General features: G+C 46.9%; 2 protein-coding genes across 4 annotated transcripts; one reads left to right on the forward strand and one right to left on the reverse strand.

The window, feature by feature from the left end:
* Window positions 1–574: 574 nt before the first annotated feature.
* Window positions 575–9,084, reverse strand: APOBR (apolipoprotein B receptor). Of its 2 annotated transcripts, none has more exons than XM_079948657.1 (8): window positions 8,343–9,084; window positions 5,245–5,435; window positions 4,968–5,101; window positions 4,793–4,847; window positions 4,575–4,713; window positions 2,117–3,585; window positions 1,857–2,038; window positions 575–1,767 (listed from the first exon to the last, which is right to left on the reverse strand). In XM_079948657.1, exons 2-8 carry the CDS (start codon window positions 5,287–5,289, stop codon window positions 1,704–1,706), a joined length of 2,088 nt encoding a protein of 695 aa, XP_079804783.1. In that variant the 5' UTR covers window positions 5,290–5,435; window positions 8,343–9,084; the 3' UTR covers window positions 575–1,703. The 2 variants fall into 2 exon arrangements, with proteins under 2 accessions (XP_079804783.1, XP_079804782.1); XM_079948656.1 differs by having other exon boundaries at window positions 5,245–5,459.
* On the forward strand, window positions 4,917–18,370 carry CLN3 (CLN3 lysosomal/endosomal transmembrane protein, battenin). Of its 2 annotated transcripts, none has more exons than XM_079948658.1 (17): window positions 4,917–5,053; window positions 9,100–9,295; window positions 9,415–9,500; window positions 9,603–9,693; window positions 10,545–10,647; window positions 12,078–12,137; window positions 12,228–12,307; window positions 12,982–13,067; window positions 13,431–13,503; window positions 14,222–14,365; window positions 14,481–14,611; window positions 14,926–14,975; window positions 15,478–15,546; window positions 15,666–15,721; window positions 15,852–15,945; window positions 17,062–17,202; window positions 17,648–18,370. In XM_079948658.1, the coding sequence occupies exons 3-17, from the start codon at window positions 9,452–9,454 to the stop codon at window positions 17,765–17,767; spliced, it is 1,347 nt and encodes a 448-aa protein (XP_079804784.1). In that variant the 5' UTR covers window positions 4,917–5,053; window positions 9,100–9,295; window positions 9,415–9,451; the 3' UTR covers window positions 17,768–18,370. The 2 variants fall into 2 exon arrangements, with proteins under 2 accessions (XP_079804784.1, XP_079804785.1); XM_079948659.1 differs by having other exon boundaries at window positions 9,609–9,693.
* Window positions 18,371–18,424: the final 54 nt, after the last annotated feature.

Below are 18,424 nucleotides of genomic sequence, written 5' to 3' on the forward strand. Positions count from 1 at the left end.
AGTCATCAACAAACAATGGCTTAAAATTGTGGTTTGCTGGCAGAGCTCTGATGTGGGAGCATCTGCCTATCTTTTGGCGAGATTAAACTGTGTGTTTTCATTTTGTATTTTTATATTGTGGACCGCCCTGTGAACTTTGGCTTAAAGTGTGTGTGTGTGTGTGTGTGTAAATGAACATAATTATTACAAAACATCAATAAGTCACTCTAGTAATCTCTTTCCAAAGGAAATCAAACCCCTAGAACTTCTCACTGCTCAGACAACTGGAGTGAGTGTAACTGTTTGTTACAGAGGATTCTGGGTATTTTCTAGGGAGCACGCACCATTCCTGACTGGTACTGGCCTGGCTAATGTATCTCACTGTTGCCTTAGGTGAACAATGTACACTACCAAACTCTCCAGTAGCTGCATGTTGCAATGGAAGACTGGCAGCAGCAGGCAAGTCGTTTTAGCTCGCCTGCCTATAAGCTCCCTGTGAAACAGTATGACAACCACTGACATGGATTTATTGATTCATTTGAAATATTTCTTGTCTACCTTTCAACGGAAGCTTTTGAAACACGGCAAAAAACAGTGCAATTAAATAATTTTTAATACCAACATTTTGACATTTTAAACCAGCCAGAAACTGCACATCTGATGGTGAAAACAGCAACTAAAAACAAAAGTAGAAATAACAATTAAACGTGAATAAATGAACTACATTAACTAAATTTAGTTAAATGAACTAAAGCTATTGTTAAAAAGCCGGAAAGAAAAACATCCTCTTCACTTAGTTACAAAAAAAAATTTAAAAGTCGGGAGGACGCAACCACTGAAAAGGCTCTCTCACATTTGAAAGTGGTGGCACCCTCGACAGAGCTTCTGATGTAGATATTGTTACAGGGGTAGCCAGTGATGTCCACTGCATGCTATTGGATTACAAATGCGATCTGACCCAGCCAACATAGCAAGTGGTCAAGGGGGACAGGATCTGTTATCCATTGACATCTGGAGGGCACCATGTTGGTTATCCCTGTCTTAATGGATTGAGCAGGAAGGAATTTTTAGGGAGGAAAGAGCTATATGAAGTATTACGTGGAGTGTTAATTCCACTTCCAGATTATTGTGGAAAAGCAGTGCCTCAGCAGCGCTACAAGGCTCTAATGCAGAAGGAGCCATTGATATGAATGGCAACCAGTATCATTAGCCCCATTTTCTAGTCTTGCTCCCCCAACACACACACCCTATGCCTTAGCCTATCACAGGGATAAGTTCAGACATGAGAATTTTGTGGTGGTTTTCCTGATTATAACACTAGCACTCCTGCCCTGTTTTCTAACGTTGCTTTCACACTGCTGTAGCTTTTCGAGCAATACGCTGGCATGCTGCACTAATTCTTTTTCACACCAGTGAGTGAGGTGTGATACAACAACAAATGTCATTGGACATGAGGCCGCTTCCCCACCCTTTCCGCACCTGCGCACTTCTGTCCCCCCATGATTCACGCATGAAAATGGCACGAGAGAACTGTATGCCGGTAGAGTACCCCCAATTTCATCACTCATCTCCCACAATTTTCTGCATTAACAGGGTTGCAAATGGATATCCCCCACCCCGAAAGCAATTAACATGGAAATGAGTGCTAAACTGCCCCTAGATTTCCAGAGGCGGCTTTTACATCCAGTGAAAGCTCAAATATAATGCAGAAATCAACCCTTGGGTCACTGGGGCTTGTGCAGGCGGGTCTGAAGTTCAGCCATCATGTTGGGGTGCATAGGCCCAAACCTGGGGAGGCAAAGAGAATGAATGAGCAGAGTGAGGCAAAACTCCGAGGTTAATTCCTGGGGTGGTGGTGATAGGATATTCATATTTACCCAGAAAGCCTTGGGTTCTGCCTGCGCGGTGTTTGTGGTTGAGCTGGAACCTCCTCAGCTACGCTTATCGTCTCTGGCTGGGTCTCCACTGGCTGTCTCTTTGTGCTGGGCGCCCGCCGGATAGAGCTCTTGCGGCGAAGCAGCACCCGCTCCATTTGGTGACTTGTATCCAGGGCCGCGACCTGCACAGGAGAAGTGAATTGGTTAACTCCAGAGTCCTGACTCCCATCATGCTCCATTTTTATTTTAGATTTGCTTACCTTAACTGGGAACGTCCCAGCGATGGAGGAAGTGCACACCATGGGTTCTTGCTGCCGGCCACTTTCCATCTCTTTTGTTTGCTTTGTCTGGACTCCAGCTGCTTCCAGCACCTCTTTGTCAAGAAGACCACTAGCTTCTGCCGGCCTCTCTGATTCACCCTCCTGGTCACTCTCCTCCAGCCATTCTTCTCCTGTAAGTTCCACTTCTTCTTCTGCTGCCTCCTTTCTCACAGGTTCCTCTTCCTCCCTCTGCTGGACCCCTTCTGTCTCTTCTGCACCTGCCACTTCTTCCCACTGACCACCCTTGTTCTCTGCTATTCCCTTTGGCTCCCCATCCTGCCATTCCAAAATCATAGCAGTTTCCCTTGGCTCCCACTGGTGGCATCTCCCTGCCTCTTCTTCCTCGTCTAGCTCCTCCTTCTGCCCTCCCTCAGTTTCTGCAGTGCCCAGCATTGTTTGCTGAATTTCTTCTTCTTCGGCTATATCTAACTCCTCCTGCAGGTTCTCTTCCACCTCTGGTTCTTCTTCCTGTTCCTGCTTGACCTCCAGCTGTTGACCATTTGCCATCTTGACCTCTTCTTCCTCCTTCTCCAGCCCCCTGTGGTGAAATCCCACAGCCCATGTCTCTCCCTCCTGCCTTTCTGCCTCTGGATCTTCTTTGTGTTCCTGCTCGACCTCCAGCTGCTCATCTTCTGCCATCTTGGTTGCCTCCTCCAGCCCTCGCTGTTGTACCTCCACAAACTGTGGCCAATCTGGTACCCTTTCCTGAATCCCCTTATACCAGAAAGTTTCTCCCAGTTCCTTTTCTTGACCACAATCAGTCTCTCTTGTGCCTTCTACTTCCTCCTTTGGCTCCCACAGATGGCTTCTCCCAGCTTCACCTTCTCCTCTGAGCATCTCCTCCTGGTCTTCTTCAGTCTCTGCCCTGCCTGGCACTGCTTGTGGAATTCCTTCCTTTGCAACCACCATATTGGTTTGCTCCAGCAGGTCCTTTCCCATCTCTGCTTCGTCTTCCTGTTGTCTCTCAGCCTCTAGCTGCTGTCTCTCCACCATCTTGACCTCCTCCTCCACCCCCCCACTGAGCTGAAACCCCACAGCCCTCACCATCCCTCTCTGCTCTTCTCCCACAGATAGTGCCCAATCTGGTGCAGTTTGCTGGATCCCTTCATACCACACAGTTCCCACTTGTTTTTCCTCCCTCTCCTCTGAAGTCTCTTCTCCCTGCCCTTGTTCCTCTGGCTGTTTGCTTTCGGGCTTCTCTGCTTCCCCATGCTGATGCTGTTCTGTATCTGCCTCTTCCTCTAGTGCCCCCTGCTGCTGAACTCCTCCTATCCAGCTGGTTCCTTCTAGCACCCGCTGATGGAGTCCCTCAATAGCAGTTGGCCCCTCCACATCTTTCTGTCTGATGCTGCTGATCGCAGCTGCTGTGGGGCTTGACTTTGGAGCATCAGCTGGGAATTGAGAGGACTCTGTGGGGGAGAAATTAGGAAGGTCACATTTACAGTATTTATGTATTTGGATAATGTATTTGAATTATATAGCTCCCTTTGCATAAGCCACAGGGCAGCTTACAACAAAGCAAATAGATAAAAATGCATACAACTGATGAACCAGGATCTTTCAAAAACACGTAGCAGTTATCACTGAATCACAATTGCTAATAGCACTCAGGTCTCTCCTCCTCTGAACACCCACCAGAAAAGAGGAATCTTAATGGCCTCAGTTATGATGGAGTTACAAATACTAGGAGTTACTGCTGAAGGGGCTCTTTCCTGGGTCCTACACTATGAATCTCATACTGTGGTCACACAGATCTTGGTCTCTTCAGCTCTGCATTTGAGCACCCCAGAACCTAAAGATATTGGTTTCTCCCCACAAATATACACATTCCTATATTATTGTTCCACCCTGAAATTAAGGATGTTTTCTTATTGTAAAATATTTTTATTATCGTACTTTCTTGTAAACTGCAACAAGGCTAACAAATTATCATCATCATCATCATCATCATCATCATCGTGCAAGATCTTAGAATAAAACATCACCCCCAGTAACAAAGCACCAAAAAATCTGAAGTTATACAGGACCATTAAACGTTCAGGGTCACTATCAATAAAAACAATAGCAGAGAAACATCAGTGCATGCACAGTGCCCAATATAAATATATTGATTTCTCTTTCCAGGATGAGCCATGGGTCAGTAGTCCCATTTCGGGAACCTTATTCAAATGGCATAAATTAGCCCAGGAATGTGTCAATGGGAAAGATGGAGGTTTCTCTGCTCATATGCAGACGGTTTTATCCTCAAGACTGAGCAACCACAATCGCTTCCCACACATTTATGTTTAGGATGGAGACTCCAAGCTAAATCAAACCAGGGAGCAACCCATGCCTCCTAGAAACACCCATCGGGCCCTCCACAGTGTGACTTTGGCACATTCTAGAATTTTCCATCCACCTGAGAGCTTTTCCTCAGCCTTTTCCTGTCCCTCAGATCTGTTGGGGAACTTGGAAGGTTTGTGAACAGACTCTGTCGCCTGAGCATCGTGATCTGCTGCTTCTGATGCTGCCTGGATTTCCTGGTTGGCTGGGGTTATCTGAAAAAGGAAGGACCATGGTGAAGGAGAGGCGGAGCTTAGATGACTCTTTCCCCGCCTCCTCTTTTCCAGCACCTACCTCTGTGGTGAGCGAACCTTCAAAGACCTCCAGATGTCTCCTTGGAGGAATGTCCCTGCAGGGAAGAGGGGGAAAGGGTGAATCCAGCTGCTGTGGAGACCCTTCCACTCAAGAGGTAGAAAGCTCCAAGCTTAAATAGCTCCCCCACTCCCACCTCAACCAGCGGCTTCATTACCCAGAGTGTGCTGTCTCCACTTCCCCGTCATGGCTGCTGCCACGGCTGCTCCTATCCCTTCTGTTTCCTGACTCTTCTGCTCCTGGGTAAGTTTCATCTCCAAGCAGGTAAGTGGTGAAGGACGAAACATAATCCTGAAGATGGGGTGGAGCAAGGGAGACACTGAATACAGACGGTCTGTTGAGCAAGCCAGCAGACGCACCCACCTCCCTCTACGTAAGTCATGGGCCCTAGAGCCCACCCCAGCTTGGCTGACGACAAAAGGGGGTTTCTTTACCAGAGCCCGTTGCAGGGTCCCCAGCAGCCGTTGAAGGTGCTCCATCGGACATCTGGGTCAGGTGGAGAGGAGGTACAGCAGCTTCTCCTTTCTCCCCAGGGAGGGAAGTAACGCCGCCGTCAAAGCATCTGACCACATCCTCCTCCTCCCCTTTGCAACTTATTGCCACAGTCCGTTCTGGCTTTGCACAACTGTTAAAAGCAAAACACCACAAACTTGATGGAAACAAGAAGCGTTGAGAGACAGTCAGTGTCAAATGCCGACTAAATCAGCCTCCAACTCAGGAGAGTGCAGAACCATGGTTGGAAAATTCAGTCCATCTTGTTCATTAACCCTCCCTTTTTCACTTTCACCCACATATCAACCCTTCTAAAAAAGAGAAAGATTCGCTCTCTCTCTTGACAATTTAGTGGCAACTTGACCTGAACCCTGTGCAATGAACTTTGACCAAAACACACCCAGGTTCTTTCCCAACTTGTGGAACAACCCACAGCAAATTTCAGGGTGGGGTTCTGATTAATTACAAAATAGAGCAGAGATTAGCGGGCCATTAACACGATTACAAGTAAGGCTGCTATTTATTCACTCATCTGTTTATTAGACCATTACGACCATGCCTTCCCATCCCAGAAAAAATACCTTTAAGGTAGCTAGCCATTGTTACAATCATAAAAATTGAGGAGGTTCGAAGGGAGGGAGGAAGAGAGAGAGAGAGAGAGAGAGAAACCAACCAACTGAAGGAGCATTAACAAATCAGTTCCCAAATGCCAAATGAGGACAGAATGATCCAAGGCCATAGCAGCCAAATTCACTAGGCCTGCACGCACACCGTACATTTAAAGCTGTAGCTTTATCCTCGCAGAGCTACAGTCCTCAGCAAACTACAGTTCCCATGAGATGTGGGGTGTGTATGTGTGTGCGTGCTTTAAATGTATGGTGTGTATGCAGCCCCAAGTGAGGCATCTACATTTCTAGGTAAGAAATAAATGAATGGGAAATCAGGCAGCTTCCAGACTGTTGCTGTTTTGCAGGTGGGATTTAATCCCATACCGCAAATTCAGGTTGCGTGATTAAAGTTGAGCTAACGCTCTTTCTCAAGAAGCTCATCCGCTCCGCCAATCAAAAAGGAAGGTGATGGGGAAACGCACTCAAAAGTGTGGGATTAAAACTTGCTTGATGCAACACTGTATAATCTCCCTCCAAAGGAATCGGAGCGAATGCTCAGTCTTTGTGCAAACAGATCGGGATGAATGCTCCATAAGTAGCTCACCTGGAAGTGACCTTCGGTTATTTCCTCAGAAATATGGCTCCAACATAGGATTAGACAAATAAATGGAAAAGAAAGAGACTGAGAGGAAGTATGATAAAGGTAAAGGTAAAGGTACCCCTGCCCATACGGGCCAGTCTTGACAGACTCTGGGGTTGTGCGCCCATCTCACTCAAGAGGCCAGGGGCCAGCGCTGTCTGGAGACACTTCCGGGTCACATGGCCAGCGTGACATCGCTGCTCTGGCGAGCCAGAGCCGCACACGGAAACGCCGTTTACCTTCCCGCTGGTAAGCGGTCCCTATTTATCTACTTGCACCCGGAGGTGCTTTCGAACTGCTAGGTTGGCAGGCGCTGGGACCGAGCAGCGGGAGCGCACCCCGCCGCAGGGATTCGAACTGCCGACCTTTCAATCGGCAAGTCCTAGGCGCTGAGGCTTTAACCCACAGCGCCACCTGCGTCCCTAGGAAGTATGATAGCCATTTTCAAATATCTTAAGAGATGTCACATGGAAGACAGAGCAAGCTTCTTTTCTCCTGCTCTGGAGGGTAGGACTCGAACCAATGACTTCAAGTTTCAAGAAAGGAAATTCTGACTAAACAGGCAGAAAAACTCTGACAGTAAGAGCTGTCTCCCCTAGGGCGGTGGTATACTCTCCTTCCTTGGAGGTTTTTAAGCAGAGTTTGGATGGCCATCTGTCATGGATGCTTTAGCTGAGATTCCTGTATTGCAGGGGGTTGGACTAGATGACCCTTGGGTCCCTTCCAGTTCTATGATTCCATGTTTCAAAATGCAGGATAAGGCTATCAAAGGCTACTAGCCACAATGGCTATGCTCTGCCTCCACAGCTGGACATTGTGTGAAGCTTGGGCTACATACACACAGCACACTTTTAATGCACACGACTTTCTCCAAAGAATCCAGGGAATTGTAGTTTGCTAAGGGTGCTGGGAATTGTAGCTTGGGGTAAACTACAGTTCCAAGAATTATTGGGGGAGTCATGTGCTTTAAATGTACGGTGGGTGTGCAGCCTAGAATGCCTGAAGAGTACTAATAGTTACAGCTCCAAATCGCTCGCATATATCTTCTGCAGGGTTGTGTTTCCTGAGAGGAACCAGTTAAGAATAACATCTATTTCCTCTGGCCTGAGTGCAGAGAGAGAGGTCACAGATCAAGGAAGCTCTGTAAATGGCATCCTTAAAATCAAACTCATTGTTGGTTTGTACAATATAAAGATCCTTCGAGAGAAGACTTCTTCAATCCAGAATTTTTAAACAACTTGCAAAGGGCCATTTTTTTTAGGAATGCAGGAAGGATTCCAGCATCTAAATTAAAAAGTGGGACTTCCTTTGCAGTTGATCTGGAAAAATATGGGTGGTACAGAGATCCACAGAGCTGTAGTCTGGGAATGCCACGCTGTCCCTCAGAGAGCAACCAAAAACCCAAATTCTGAACATAGTAGGGGATAATATTTTTTCTCTCTTTCAGAAATTTACCATGTGGAGCAAAGCTCATCCCCTCATCAGAATATGCCCCCCTATTTATTTATTTTTTGCCCTGGTCTGCATGAATTGCATGTGCATGAAAGGTCGTGAATTTAAGCTCAGGGTAGCAAAGCACAGACAGATTTATAAATTCATGTGTATGTGACAAATTCCAGAGGGGCCATCAGGTTTGGCTGCAATATATTGTAATGGATTGTTCAGCACCAGATTAAAAACAAAATTTCCCCAACTCCCCCTGCCTGCCCGCCCGCCATCCTGTCCTGTATTTTGTCAGAACAAAGTTGGCAACCCTACTTGGGATGACTGGGCCCCCCACACTTTTACTTACTTTTTTAAATGTTTCTGTTCTGGAAGGTACTAAGGAGTCTGTTTTGTTTCCGGTTTACTTTGTGATTTTTCTCTGGTGCTGTGGTTTCTGCTATAATTTTAAATATATACATTCTACTGTAATTCGAGTGTTTTGAATGGTCAGGATAGAGGGATGCAAATGTTTCAAAATAAAATACACGGCAAAACTCTGCAATTGGTCACTCCATTAAAAACATGCATGCTTTTAACAGAGCTCGTGTAGAATGCCTAATTTAAAATGATAACGAAATGATACAATACGATAATCTTTATTGTCGTTGTCCCATACAGAATAACGAAATTGAAAAAATCTACATCAGACATTTTAAAACCAACAAGCCTGCTATCCCAACTATCCCAGCCTGGTTAACCCCCTTAAAACTCTGATACCCCATAATTAAATACAATATACTCCCACAGAGACTACTTTACACTGCGTTTAAAACCAAAATCGCATTTGGATAAAAACTGTTTCTCAGGCGGCTAGTCCTAGTCTTTATAACCTGTACCTTCTTCTAGAAGGCAGAAGCTGAAAGAGATCATTACCGAACCTGTTCATACTCATCTGCAGCTACCCGATGAATAGCGTTATTGCAATAAATTTCTGACAGTCACGCTCTCCCGGGAGAGGAGATTGTTGTTGTAAAGCAGCCATGTATATTGAGGGCAAATCTAGCTTCATTACACCGGCTTGTTTGCCAGCGTGTGCTTGCGTCAATGGATGGCTTTATCGGCAGGGCACACAAGCGAGGGCACTGGGAGCAGGAAATGGCATCAAACCCGGAAGCAAAGTCAGGCGGCAACTTCAGCTTCACATGACAGCCGCTTAAGAGGAAGCTTCTTGGATCTGTTACGCCTAGATATACAGTACTGAGAGGGGCGGTGATGGCCTAAAGCTACGCGGTGATGGTCTAAGGCTCTGATTTCTTAAAGGTACAGAAAGAAGGACTGGTGCGTGCAAGAGGGAGAGGATATCTCAGTGTAGTTAAGAAGTTTCTAGGGCAGCTATGGTTTCTGTTTTTATCTATGCCGCCCCCCCATTTTTGTTATAGGTAGTCGCCCCCACTACCCCATTCTGCCCTGCCTGCCATGGGACCTGCTGGGAGTCTGTGGCATCACATCCCGAGTGATTCTGAAGGTGAGACTTCTTTGCTCCCATCTCTCACCCCCCCCCCTTCCCATTCAACAGCCCCCACCCCCGTTTTCTTCTCTGACTCTGCTTCTCTTCCACCCGCTCAAGAAACAGGGGAAGATGAAGATGCCTCACCCTCTGCCGAGCCTGAGACCACCCTGGATGCCTGTAGTCAGTGGAGGAACAACGTGGGCTTCTGGTGAAGCACCCTTTGCTTTATTTCCACAGTTTTTCTAGGCTACGTAGCATGAACAAAAGCAGAACCTCCTTTCTTATTTTATTTAAAGCAGCTTCTTTGTGGTGTTATTTCTTGAACAATGACAGCTTGATTAAACTCAGGTTTCTCTTTCTATGCGTTGGTGCATTTTGCTGTATGCTCTGTTGACACTAAACGGATCAGATTTCCTTTTCTTTTGATCTCTTCCCTTGTTGCATCCTCCACATCTGAGCATATTGCAACATACTGGAGGGCTGTGTGGGGCTTGCTGTAGCCGGATTTGTACGAACTCTCTCACACATCCCTAGGGAACTGAGGGTGTGGGGATGCCATTCTGGGCTTTCAAAAGGGACTATAGTCGAAAGCAGGGGTCAGCAAACTTTTTCAGCAGGGGGCCGGTCCACTGTCCCTCAGACCTTGTTGGGGGGCCAGACTATATATTTTTTGGGGGGGGGGGGAATGAACAAATTCCTATGCCCCACAAATAACCCAGAGATGCATTTTAAATAAAAGGACACATTACAATCATGTAAAAACATGCTGATTCTTGGACCATCCACGGGCCGGATTTAGAAGGCGATTGGGCTGGATCTGGCCCCCGGGCCTTAGTTTGCCTACCCATGGTCTAAAGGCATGATGCAGCAACCTTGCTGAAGCTAGGCAGAACTGAATCTGGATGGGAGGCTGCTTGGGAGCAGGGAACCTTATATATGCCCCCTTGAACTCTGGCCTGGAAAAAAGGCAGAATAGAAATTAAAGAAATGATATGATAACCCTGACTTTCCTGTCTTGCATTTCTGGGTGCTCTGACTTGCCTGCTTTCCCCTCCACAGGTTGCTGGGACTCTGCAACAACTTTGCCTATGTGGTAATGCTGAGTGCTGCCCATGATATTCTCAGCCATCAGAAGGTGCCAGCAGGCAATGGGACTGAGCCAGTGAGTATTCAAAGGAGAGGAGTACTTGAGTGTTTGTGTATAAAACAGAGCAAGAAACAGATTGTACTCGGTGCAGGAGAAAGCAAGAGAAAGTATCTGAGCCTGGATGAGAGAGATGAATAGAAAAACATCTGTATGCCAGATCTGGTGCATTAGAGCCTACACATGCACAGGACTGTGGACTGTGGCAGAGGGTGCATCACATGTGTGTACGAAAGATGAAAAAGGATTATTTGGATGTTGGCACTCCACTAAGGCTGGCTCTAGCACTTGATTAGCCAGGGCCTTTGGATATTTGAAAGGCCTCTTAAGATCAAACTACTCTAAGCAGAGGGGAAATTTCAGGCAAACGTGAAGGCAAACATCTCAGAGCATTGGATCTGACTACAAACAGATTTGCTCTGTAAATTAGTGGACTAGTAAGTGGGGAAAATACAGAGCCATTCAGATATTGTACGTGGCAAAGAAGGCATTGGCATGCCCTTACGCTGCTAGTGAGCACATGCACTAATCGAGAAGATTGTGACATTACCCAGTGCTAACTAAGATGGCAGCAGTATGTAATGGCACTCTCCACCTGGGCCTTGCAACATGACCAGGGAGCCCTATACAAACCAGCCATGCTGGTTGCTGATATTGGTCATAAATATGAGCAGTATGTTTGACAATGCCGTTTAGTGGTGCTAATAGTGTACTGTTTAGTGTTTAAAATAGGACCAGGGAGATCTGGGTTCGAATTTCCACACAGCCATGAAGCTCACTGGGTGATCTGGAGTTAGTCAGCCTAACCTACCTCCCAGAGTTGCTGTGGAGATAAATGGTGGGGGGAGGGTAAAACCATGTTACACTGTCTCTAAACTACCCATTGATGGAAAGTTGGACTAAAAGCATAATAAAAAGTGTCCGAAAATCTGCAAAGGTCAAACTAGACATGACTTCTAACTGCATTTTTTGAATCCTTCAGCCTTCAGACTGGTCATGTATCTTTCTTTGTAAAAAGCAGCTCCAGGGGCCCCCTAATCTTTCCTCCCTCTCCCTGTTCCAACCCCCCCCCAGCTGATATTTGCCCCTATTCTAAAAATCAAGAAAATGGCAAGGGAGAGAAGGGTTAAAGCTGGGTTGAGGAACCTGTGACCCTCCAGTGACCATGGTGGCTGGGGCTTCTGGGAGTTGGAGTCCAACAGCATCTGGAAAGCCATAGGTTCCCATCCATGGATTAAACCCTGCCTCCCCTCATACTACAGCCCTGATTGGGATTGTGACCCAAGTATGGAACCCCAAAGTGGGTCTTGAGTCCATGGAATGCCCGATTGAATAAGTTATACTTTCATACTGGAATGAGGAAAATCTTGGAAAACAGATGGTGAAATGATGGCTGATGAAATTATTCTCTCCTACATTTAACCTCTTGTACCCAATTGCTCCCTCAGACTCCCCCCAGCGTTCCTGCAAACGCTTCTCGTTACGACTGCAATGCCATCTCCACAGGGGTAAGTGTCGGGTACGGGGAGATGACAGGGGCAGGTTTGAGTGTGGCACCGCCTACTGGCTCACTCCCATCTCTTTGCTGCCCCCTATAGGCTGTGCTGTTGGCTGACATTCTGCCCACACTTCTCATCAAATTCAGCGCACCTTTTTGTATCCACTTGCTCCCATATGGGTGAGTTGGCTCAGATCGCTGGAAGCGTCGTCTGGGTAGATACCAAATTCCCTCGTAACGCAAGACGGAAATGGGAACTTATTTGCATGTGCGATGGACATACAATTTGGCAAAGTGTATTTGGAACAAAATCGTATAATCCATGGAAAAGATAAGATGTTAAATTACATTATGTACTTGGGGCCTTTCTGTTAACGTATACAGAAAAATATCTTGCCTTGTTATTGTGAAGTAATATCCAAGCCAAGAGTTGCTGGGAATTGTAACTATGAGGGTCAAACTACAGAGCCCAGAATTATTTGAAGAAAGAATGAGCTATGAATGTGCTTTAAAGGTATCAGGTATAAACAGCCCTGGTAGTCACGAGGGGTTGTCTTTGTATGTGACATATGGGCAAGAGGCATAGCTGTCAACTTTCAGATTTGAAAATAAGGGATCAGCAGCCTCGAAAATAAGGGATCAGCAGCATCACCTGTCCCAGGGACAGTCTACAGGATATCTAACAATCCGGGATAGCAGCGGGAAGCAGCGGGAAACAGCGCTGGAATAAGGGAATTTCCCACAAAGAAAGGGAAGGTTGACAGCTATGGCAAGAGGCTTTATGGTTAGTTCAGGCCTCATCCATTTGCCCATCTTATATATCACCCCCCCTTCCCTCACCCCACCCCTCACAGCTTGCGTGTCATCATCTGCGTCATCACGGCCTGGGGCAGTTTCCTGGTGGTGGCCTTCTCCACATGCACAGTTCAAAGCCTTGCAGGTAAGAATCATCTTCGCGGGAGATGGGGTTGGCGGGGTGGGGGGCAGGCAGGTAGTCCACAAATTATGGCGGGGAAACCCAGGGAGCTTGTCCCCCTTCTTATTTATTGTTACAGCCTCTGCAGCTGTTTCTTCTCATTCTTCGAAGGCACGATTTGACTACAATTGTGGGGAGCAAGAGCATGAGGCTTACGGGTTTTATATTGCACCACCCATATCTTTCAAGCTGTGATTTGAGCATATATGATCTCTTGCTTTGCCTCTTAATAGCAAGCTCCAGCAGTGAGGGCCAACAGAAAAGAAGAAGGAAGCATCAGCATGTTTTGTATTGACTGGGTCTTTCTCCACCTTCTAATTGCTGCAGGTGTTGTGCTGGCCAGCATTTCATCTGGCCTGGGTGAAATAACATTCCTTGCTCTCACGTCTTTCTTCGACAGGTAACTAAAGGGACACAGTGGCTGCAGGATGGAGACTTGGTAGTGGGGTCAGATGCATTACTTGCTCAATGGGTGCGGTCTGTTTCTTTAGATTAGGGATGGGGAACCTGTGGCCCTCCAGATGTTGATGGACTACAGTTCTCATCATCCCTGACCATTGGCCATGCTGCCTGGGTTGATGGGAGTCCGAGTCCAACAACCTATAGAAAAACCACAAGTTCCCCAACCCACAAGGCCTTCCTTCCTTCCTTCCTTCCTTCCAGCCACAGGGAACAGCTTTGAAAGAGGAAGGCAGATATAACATTTTTATACAGCCACAGGTCCTGTTTCAAAGCATCCTTGTTTTGCCTTTGATCTGAAGAAACAGGCTCCACAACCTCCCAGCTTAGTTGCTTTGTACCACCCCAGCAACTTTAGAAAAAGATATTTTGTTGGCCTGTTTTTTTGTTTTTGTTTCGTGAAGGATGGATATATATTTAACTAAACAAACATGCATACCTATCTGATAATGATAATAAAAATCAGAAAGGCCTGATGTATGAGGGGAGGGAAAAGATTGACAGCTGGGCCAGTGTTTGGTTTGAAGCGTGAGCAGAATAAATTTGTGCAGCATTTGTCAGTTAGGTAATGACTCTAGGTCAGGGGGTGCTTTCTGGTACCCAGATATCACCCCCATTATGACTCATGTTCTTTCTGCTTCTCTTCCCACCCCTCTCAGTGCCGTGGTGTCTGCCTGGTCTTCTGGAACAGGTGGGGCTGGCCTGCTAGGGGCGCTTTCATACCTTGGGCTGACAGAGGCAGGCTTGAGCCCCCAGCACACCCTCCTCCTCATGACCATTGTTCCGGTCATCATGCAGGCCAGGTGAGGACTAACTCTCTCATATTAGGTATCTGCTTATAGCAGTAGAAGTTTAAATGATCATTCAAGGCCCCGGGCTCCTTGACCATCTTCTTCTTCCTCCCCACTTTCTCTATAGTTATTCTTTTGTGCTGGCTCCACCCCCCGGGGCCCCTCGCTGTGGCTGGGGCAATCGTCCACAGAAGTCTCTACGTTCTCCTTCCTCAACTCAGCAGCCGCTCCTTGAGAATAAAGCTACACTCCAAAACAGTAAGCAATCCCTTTCCTGGCGGGTTCACCTTCCTGTGGTACCACCTGTTGCATATAAGGGACAGGTTAAGTATTTATACCCACAATGCACCTTGTTTTCTTAAGACTTTATCCCTGGGAAGAAATGCTGTCACAGCTTCTTTACCCATGATGCACTGTGCTCAAGCCAAGCACAAGAGAGAGTTGCTCACAGATATTGCTGTAACTCTTCATGTAATGTCCTTGGCACTTGGCTATGTACAGATTTTTTTCACAGTTCTTCCAATAAGGTTGTTTTATGCTGTCTCGTTTCAACCGTCCTTTTCTTCCTCCAGAGACACAAAGCCCTCAGCTCAGCCTGCAAGAAAAGGGGCAGGTGGTCAAGGTAAGAATCAGGCTCAGTATGTGGTTTTTTTGGTTTTTAATATGAGAGAGGGCGTAGGATATTTCGGAGCACATGTTTAAAGGTGTCCATATCACAGATCGTATCAGTATAAGTTTGCGTGTAAATATGTCCCTATTCTAGAGGATATCAGGGTGAATAATGCGTAAAATGGATGCGGGGAGAATGCTATTCAATTGCTAAACAAAGGCCAGGTCTTGGTTCTTCATGGAATTTATCTGGAAGCCCTTCTCACTAATCCCAGATGTAAAAGACCTCATTGTGAGTTTACCCCTCACCTTCCCAGCACCCTTAACAAACCACAGTTTCCAGGATTCTTTGGGGGGAAGCCTTGTTCTTTAAATGTATGGTGCAAATGTGACCCCAGTAGTAAAGGGTGCTGTTTGTGAAGCCTGCATTACTCAAGGCGACCATATACCTCTGATTGACTCATGGTTTCATGGCCTTCTCATGATGCACTAACATGTGCCTTCTCTGTTACTAGGGTCTCTTAAAATACCTCATCCCTTTGGCTGTTGTGTATTTTGCTGAATACTTCATCAACCAGGGCCTGGTGAGTAGTGTGAAAGTTGGGGATGGGTGGAGACTTCTTTACCAGGGAGGTGGAGCTAAATCTTCTGATCCATCGCCATTAATGGTCCTCCCCCCCCCTTTTGTCTTCTCCTTCCTCAGTTTGAACTGCTGTACTTCCATAAAGCGCCGTTTACTCACGCGCAACAATATCGTTGGTGAGTGAAAGGTTGGGAGGTGAGACGAGATGGGATTTTGGAACCTCAGTCTGGCTTGGGTTGGTAGGTTAGACTAGAAAAGTGCTGGGAGCTAAAACTCCTGATTCCCCCCCTCCCCCGCCTCCTATAGGTACCAGATGCTCTACCAGGCTGGGGTCTTTGTCTCTCGTTCCTCCGCCAGCTGCATACGGATTCGGCACATATGGCTCCTTGCAGTGTTACAGGTAAAACATTCCCCTCGCCAACAGACACCTGCATGAATGATTCCTTTCTGCTCTTCTGAGACATGTTCATCCCCCCATTTCTGTTATAATGCTGATGTTGCAATCCAAGTATTGTGATCCTTCTCTGCCAGTGAACGAATGAGGTTGTCTTATACGGAGTCACATCCTTGGTCTATCTAGCCCAGTTTTGTAGAGTCTGCAGGGAAGCCTTGCTATCTGAGCTCCTTTCAGCTGGGGATGCCAGGGACGGAACTTGGGCCTTTGTGTTTTGCTTCTGAGGTGGAGGAATGGGGTCACTCCTCCCACCTGCTTCATAGGTGGGGCTATGCAAATGACTTGGTGTTTGGTCTGCTTCAGTGGGAGGAGATTCCACCAATTGGGAGGAGACTCCACCAGTTTGTCCCACCTGCTTTAGAAGCAAGAGAAACTAGACTTCTGTGAACCTTTTGGAGCATGACCACACATTTATTGCACTGCAAATTGTCCTTCTGGATAGGCTGGCCTAGTCTCCTGTTGTGCCTTTAAGAACTGCCTGAGCAGCAGGAAGGAGCAGGCTAATGTCCGTAGAGCAGTGCTGAGTCTCTTATTTTGGTCTGTTTTGAAGTCTCCTACCCTTGTAATGTGGGACGCGGGTGGCGCTATGGGTTAAACCACAGAGCCTAGGACTTGCCGATCAGAAGGTCAGTGGTTCGAATCCCAGCGACGGGGTGAGCTCCCGTTGCTCGGTCCCTGCTCCTGCCAACCTAGCAGTTCGAAAGCACGTCAAGTGCAAGTAGATAAATAGGTACCGCTCCGGTGGGAAGGTAAATGGCATTTCCGTGCGCTGCTCTGGTTTGCCAGAAGCGGCTTAGTCATGCTGGCCACATGACCCAGAAGCTGTACGCCAGCTCCCTTGGCCAATAAAGCGAGATGAGCGCTGCAACCCCAGAGTCGGCCACGACTGGACCTAATGGTCAGGGGTCCCTTTACCTTTACCCTTGTAATGTTTTCCTGTCCTGCTTATTACTCATCACTGTCACCTTTTGCTCCTTTTTCCACAATAGAACAGCCTTATTGTTTTCTCCTCCACTTGTCAAGGTCTTGACATGCTATCTCTTTCTTTCCCTCTCCAACTAGTGCCTGAACATGGTGTTCCTCTCAGTCGCTGTGTCCAAAATGTTTCTACCCAGCATCTACATAGTTTTCGCTCTGGTACTCTATGAGGGATTACTGGGAGGAGCTGGTTACGTGAACACTTTCCACTGCATCAGTGAAAAGGTGAGCTTGGCGGGGGTGGGGGGAGATAGTGGCCCAATGGGGAAGAATGTTAATGGAGCACCCAGGAGGGTGAGACTTCAGTCACATGACTGAGGGGGGTAGAGAAGGGCATATCACTCAGAGCTTCAGAGAGATGAGCATGAGGCCAGTTCCCTTATTAGGAGGGAGCAAGGAACAAGCAAGTGGACCTCTTTTAACCAGTTAGAGGTGTGTGTGTGTGTGTAAACACCTCCTTCCTCTTTCCCCTTCCCCTGCTCCAGCAAAGCCTTTTTGTGTTGCAGAAGACACTTGGGGGAGGGAAGCAGGAAGCAGGTGCCTGGGAAGCTCAAAAGAAAGGTTACAGTGACTAGGAATAGTACCTCCCATTTTCAGAAGACATAGCAGAGGATCACTGTCTAATATATATATATGTATTCTCTCTCCTCCTTCCTCCCTCTAAATGCAGAGCAAGCTGGAGCACCGTGAGTTTGCTATGGGAGTTGCTTGTATAGCTGACACATTGGGCATCTCGCTTTCAGGTGCTGTTGCTATCTCTATCCACAATCATTTCTGTCGCCTCCCTTGAGGCCCACTTCCCAGAGGGACCAACGGATGCCTTGACTTGCCACATGCTTGTTTCTGAATAGTACATTTCCCAGTATGGAGGAGGGAAAGACACTGGGATGCATGTGCTTATGCCCTCCTCCTCTGGCTGTCAAAAGAGGAGAAAGGAGGCACGCAGAATTGAGGTGTCGGCTTTTGGCATTAATTTCCTCGTCTGTTTTGATTTTGGAGGGCATTTTATTTTAACTGAGCCTGAATGGGAATCTACTTTTATCCCACGTTGCACAGCAGTGGGGGGGCTTAATCAGAGCACACAATCGCAGATGGATGGGAAATCATGTTCTGCAGTTCGTAGGGGGGAAACATGTGAATGCTGCATAAAATAGGTCACACAGCACATCCTTGTGTTGGGCAGGCGGAGCAGAGGAGGAATATTTAGAAGATCCTGCAGAAATGGGATGTGCAGCTGCATAAGTGCATTAATAACTATAGATAAATACGGAAGGAGGGAATGAAGATTGTTAGGGTGAGATGCACGCTCAATTCAGAAAGGGGCAAGGATAATAATTTTGCACAGTGATCAATTTCTGTCTCAAGCTCAATCAATAAACCAGTCATATTTCAATTATTGCTCTGTTGTTGCCCTTTTTCAAAGATATACCAATTATGGTACGGGCTG

This window comes from Podarcis cretensis (assembly GCF_951804945.1).
Source record: "Podarcis cretensis genome assembly, chromosome: 13".
NCBI classification, from domain to species: Eukaryota; Metazoa; Chordata; class Lepidosauria; order Squamata; family Lacertidae; genus Podarcis; species Podarcis cretensis.